General features: G+C 47.5%; 1 protein-coding gene across 1 annotated transcript in view; it reads left to right on the top strand.

Moving 5' to 3' along the window:
* Nucleotides 1-5,698: 5,698 nt before the first annotated feature.
* Nucleotides 5,699-6,000, top strand: part of dld (deltaD) — a 66,385-nt gene continuing 66,083 nt past the window's right edge. The window contains exon 1 of the mRNA XM_078235148.1: nucleotides 5,699-5,813. Coding sequence (XP_078091274.1) covers nucleotides 5,745-5,813 — 69 coding nt within the window. The 5' untranslated portion in view covers nucleotides 5,699-5,744. The remainder of the gene's footprint in view (nucleotides 5,814-6,000) is intronic.

The following is a 6,000-nucleotide window of genomic DNA, read 5'->3' as shown; positions in this document are numbered from 1 at the left end:
GGGTTCCTATGGCCCAGTGGTGTATGTCACTGAACTGGTAATGCTGATCTCCAGGTACCTGGGGTGGAGGGGGGAGGGGAGGCACAGGGAGGAGGACAGGGAAGGAGGATGGCAGAGAATCAGTGGGTGAGTCTGAAAGACAGAGGAAATAAAAGTTTAAAAATATTTTAAATGTTTGGCAGTGCTCAAGAATATATACTTAAATGGAAGGAGTATAAAAATAAAGCAGATGAGCTGAGGGTACAGATAGAAATGTGGCAGTCTGATATTACACCAATACTGAAACATGGCTTAAAGAGGGGCAGGAATAGCAACTCAACATTTCTGTTAACAGGATTCTCAGACAAGATAGAGAGGGATAAAATGATGGTGTAATAATCTTACAGAGACCATTCTTCTGTCACCAATCACCCTTTAGTTAGAGGTATCAGAGCGCCGTTCAGTGGCTACACTGGTAGCCACTTGCAAATTGGTCCCGAGTCTATCGACTGCTGGCCTGAGTGTAGCCAACTGGCTTTAGAACCCCCTGCTGCTCCTTTCCTATTGAGCAAGTCTCCACTCATCTAATAGGGGAGCTCATGTTCAATGAGGCCCACGGAGAGAGCTAGGAGAATGTTTTCGCCAGTATGTCGCAAGTCCAACAATAGTGGGTGGAGTTCAGGACTTAATTTTAGAAGATGAAGCTGGGCAGGTGGAAGGTGTGACAGTGGGAGAGCAGTTTGATGGCAGTGATCATAATTCAGTTAGTTTTAACATCATTATGGAAAAGAACAAAATTAGAACAGTTAAAGTTGTAAATGGGGACAAGGCTACTTTAACTGAGCTGAGAAGTGATTTAGCAAAGGAGGACTGGAATAACTACTGGAAGGTAAATCAGTGTCAGAACTGCGCGAGTCAAAGGGGAGATTTAGGGATTCAAAGTGTTATGATGGCCACAGGGGATCATCAATAGATGTCCCTGTGGGCCTCGTAGAACATGAGCTCCCTTATTAGGGGAGTGGAGGCTTGCGCAATGAGAAAGGAGCAGCAGGGAGTTTAAAACTCAGGCCGTCATAGAACATAGAACAGTACAGCACAGAACAGGCCCTTCGGCCCACGATGTTGTGCCGAGCTTTATCTGAAACCAAGATCAAGCTATCCCACTCCCTATCATCCTGGTGTGCTCCATGTGCCCATCCAATAACCGCTTAAATGTTTCTAAAGTGTCTGACTCCACTATCCCTGCAGGCAGTCCATTCCACACCCCAACCACTCTCTGCGTAAAGAACCTACCTCTGATATCCGTCCTGTATCTCCCACCACGAACCCTATAGTTATGCCCCCTTGTAATAGCTCCATCCACCCGAGGAAATAGTCTTTGAACGTTCACTCTATCTATCCCCTTCATCATTTTATACACCTCTATTAAGTCTCCCCTCAGCCTCCTCCGCTCCAGAGAGAACAGCCCTAGCTCCCTCAACCTTTCCTCATATGACCTACCCTCCAAACCAGGCAGCATCCTGGTAAATCTCCTCTGCACTATTTCCAGCGCTTCCACATCCTTCTTATAGTGAGGTGACCAGAACTGCACACAATATTCCAAATGTGGTCTCACCAAGGTCCTGTACAGTTGCAGCATAACCCCACGGCTCTTAAACTCCAACCCCCTGTTAATAAAAGCTAACACACTATAGGCCTTCTTCACAGCTCTATCCACTTGACTGGCAATCTTTAGAGATCTGTGGATATGGACCCCAAGATCTCTCTGTTCCTCCACAGTCTTCAGAACCCTACCTTTGACCCTGTAATCCACATTTAAATTTGTCCTACCAAAATGAATCACCTCACATTTATCAGGGTTAAACTCCATTTGCCATTTTTCAGCCCAGCTTTGCATCCTATCTATGTCTCTTTGCAGCCTACAACAGCCCTCCACCTCATCCACTACTCCACCAATCTTGGTGTCATCAGCAAATTTACTGATCCACCCTTCAGCCCCCTCCTCTAAGTCATTAATAAAAATCACAAAGAGCAGAGGACCAAGCACTGATCCCTGCGGCACACCGCTAGCAACCTGCCTCCAATCCGAAAATTTTCCATCGACCACCACCCTCTGTCTTCGGTCAGACAGCCAGTTACCTATCCAATCGGCCAACTTTCCCTCTATCCCACACCTCCTCACTTTCATCATAAGCCGACCATGGGGGACCTTATCAAACGCCTTACTAAAATCCATGTATATGACATCAACTGCCCTACCTTCATCAACACACTTAGTTACCTCCTCAAAAAATTCTATCAAATTCTATCAAAAATTCCGTCAGTCAATAGACTTTGGGGCTGACCATTCGGCTTGAGCTAAGGAACAAAAAAGAGGCAGTCACACTACCAGGAGTGTACTATAGACCACCAAACAACTAGAGGGATATAGTGGGTAGAGTTTAGGGAGTATAGTGAGTCTAATGAAGTACAGAAAGTGCAAGGTGGAGCTTAAAAATGCAATTAGAAAAGCAAAGAGGGGATATGAGAAAGCTCTGGACGGTAAAAGCAGAGAAAATCCGAAGATATTCTATAAGTAAATCAATGGGAAGAGGATAACCAGGGAAAGTGTAGGGCCCATTACAGACCAAGGGGGAAAGTGTAGGACCCATTGCAGACCAAGGGGGAAAGTGTAGGGCCCATTACAGACCAAGGGGGAAAGTGTAGGGCCCATTACAGACCAAGGGGGAAAGTGTAGGGCCCATTACAGACCAAGGGGGAAAGTGTAGGGCCCATTACAGACCAAGGGGGAAAGTGTAGGGCCCATTACAGACCAAGGGGGCAATCTGTGAATTGATACAAAGGACATCGGTAGTGTTGAACGAATATTTCACATCCGTCTTCACCCAAGGGAATGAGGATGAAGGTATGGAATTTAGGGAGAGAAAGTGCGTGCAAATTGACATAGGGAAGGACAAGTTATTGGCAGGCTTAAAAGTGGACAAATCTTCAGGTCCAGATGAACTGCGTCCCAGACTGCTGTGGGAGACAAGGGAGGAGATTGCAGGGGCTCAGACCAAAATTCTTAATTCTTCTCAGCCATGGGAAGGTGCCAGAGGACTGGAGAACAGCTAATGTGATTCCTCTATTTCAGAAGGGTTGCAATGATAAGCCAGAGAACTACAGACCAATGAGTCTCACATGAATGGTAGGGAAGCTATTGGAGAACATTCTGAAGGAGAGAATCTATGTCCCTCAGAGAGGCAAGGCTTAATTAGGTCAGCATGGCTTCGTCAAAAGGAGGTCATGCCTAACAAATTTGATTGAATTTTTTGAGGAGGTGACCAGGTGTGTAGATGAGGGCAATGCAGTTGATGTAGTTTGTATGGATTTCAGAAAAGCCTTTGACAGTCCCACATGGGAGACTTACTAAGAAATTTGATAAAGTGGATTCAAAATTTGCTCAGTTGCAGAAGACAGAGAGTGATGACAGAAGACTAGAATCATAGAATCATAGAATCCCTACAGTGCAGAAAGGCCATTTGGCCCATCGAGTCTGCACCGACCACAATCCCACCCAGGCCCTAACCCCATATCCACCCGCTAATCCCTCTAACCTATGCATCTCAGGACACTAAGGGGCAATTTTAGCACAGCCAATCAACCTAACCCGCACATCTTTGGACTACCTCAGTGACCGGAAGCCAGTGTCCAGTGGCTTACCACAGGGTACCACAGGGTGTTGGTGAGACCAGTCTGGAGTATTGTGTGCAGTTTTGGTCTCTTTATTTGAGGAAGGCTGTGGTAGTAGCATTGGAGGCAGTTCAGAGGAGGTTCACCAGATTGATTCCGGGGATGAAAGGGTTGACATAGGAGGAGAGTTTAAACAGTGGGGTACCCGCATGGGTCCTAGTTATGCTTGCCTTTTTATGGGGTATGTGGAACATTTCTTGTTCCAGGCTTACCCAAGCCCCCTCCCACAACTCCTTCACCAGTACATCGATGACTATTTTGGTGCTGCTTCATGCTCTCATCCAGATCTCGAAAAATTCATCAACTTCGCTTCCAGTTTCCACCCCTCCATTGCCTTAACCTGGTCCATCTCAGACACTTCCCTTCCCTTCCTTGACCTTTCTGTCTCTATTTCCGGCAATAGACTATCTACCAATATCCATTACAAGCCCACTGACTTCCACAGCTATCTGGACTACAGTTCTTCACACCTTACATCCCTGTAAGGACTCCATCCCTTTCTCTCAGCTCTTTCGCCTCCGTCGTATTTGTTCCAATGATGCCACTTTCCAAAGTGGTGCTTCTAATATGCGCTCCTTTTTCCTCAACCATGGATTCCCACCTACAGTTGACGACAGGGCCCTCAACAGCGTGCGGTCCATCTCCCGTACCACGACCATCACCCCCTCCCCTCCCTCCCAGAACAAGGTTAGAGTCCCCCTTGTTCTTGTCCTTCTAGATGGAAGTGGTTGTGGATTTGAAAGGTGCTGAGTGAGGATCTTTGGTGAATTGCTGCAGTGCATCTTGTAGATAGTACACATTGCTGCTACTGAGCATCAGTGGTGGAGGGAGTGGATGTTTGTAAATGTGGTGCCAATCAAGCGGCTGCTTTGTCCTGGATGGTGTCAAGCTTCTTGAGTGTTATTGGAGCTGCACCCCCAGGCCAGTGGAAATTATTCCATCACACTCTTGACTTGTGCCTTGTAGATGGTGGATAGGCTTTGGGGAGTCAGGAGGTAAGTTACTCACCACAGTATTCCTAGCCTCTGACCTATCCTTGTAGCCACTGTGTTTTTGTGATGAGTCCAGTTGAGTTTCTGGTCAATGGTAATCTCAAGGATGTTGGCAGTGCAGCATTCAGTGATGGTAACACCACTAAATGTCATGGGGTTGTTGAAGGAAAATTCTGAATATGGGAAACAAGAAGTTAACAATCAAAGGAAAAGATAATAAGGGTAGAATAGTGTTGAGTCGGTAGGACACAGCAAACCAAAATGTCAGCAGAAAGGCAATTTTGCTATAACAAATGACATGCAGATGCTTTCCAATATGCTGCAACTTATAGTTAGAGATAATGTGGTCAAGTGATGATGTGGTCAAGAGATAATGTGGTTAGATAACTTTGCATTTATTTTTGAAAACTGTAATAGCACATGATGTACTTTTGAAGGGTGATTAAGGTGTGTGTGACAAGGACTTAATAAATATGCAAGCTTTGTGCAACATTGTCAGATTGCTCTGCAAATGGTCTTGGGAGTAGCAATCTACCTGCATGTATGAGCTTTGAATAAACCATCGCTGTTTGAGAACTCTGCATCTGTGTACAGTGTCTGTGCTGTAAGGGACCTCTGAACTATTGTTAAGAAGGCAGATGCCCTCCATGAAAGCCAAGTTCCAAATCAGTACTTACACATCACAGACCAAAACGAGCAGACCCTCCAACAGGGCGATGGTTAGAGCGTCCCTTATTGGCGATGGTCATTGCCTGGAATTTGTGTGGCATAAATGTTACTTGCCACTTATCAGCACAAGCCTGGATATTATCCAGATTGTGTTGCATTTGAACATGATGATTTTGAAGGATAGGAATTTTGAGGGTTGGGGATTTGGAGGGATGGGGATTTGGAGGGTTGCCATGGGGATTTGGAGGGTTGCCATGGGGATTGCTGGCTCTGACCGCAGGGAGGAGTCTCGCTCTGAGCATCATGGGAATGCTCTGAGACCGCCCCTTCCGCCGCAGCCAATCGGAGCCGCGGTGTGTGCTGGTCAGGGCGATGACGTGTTTCCGGGTTATGGCGGGGACGATGCGAAGCTGGAATCTGATGTCCCGGCAACTGCTCAAGGTCAGCCCGGCCCCCCCACACCCATCCTCATTCCACTGACAGCCCCGGCAACTGCTTCACCACCGGGGCCCCCCACCCACCCCGGGGCCCCCCCACCCACCCCGGGGCCCCCCCACCCACCCCGGGGCCCCCCCACCCACCCCGGGGCCCCCCACCCTCACCAGGGCCGCGACTGCCTCCAGGCGTC

This window comes from Mustelus asterias, chromosome 19, assembly GCF_964213995.1.
Source record: "Mustelus asterias chromosome 19, sMusAst1.hap1.1, whole genome shotgun sequence".
Lineage (NCBI taxonomy): Eukaryota > Metazoa > Chordata > Chondrichthyes > Carcharhiniformes > Triakidae > Mustelus > Mustelus asterias.
The sequence above is the reverse complement of the archived record's forward strand: the minus strand, read 5'-3'. Positions and strand labels throughout refer to the sequence as shown.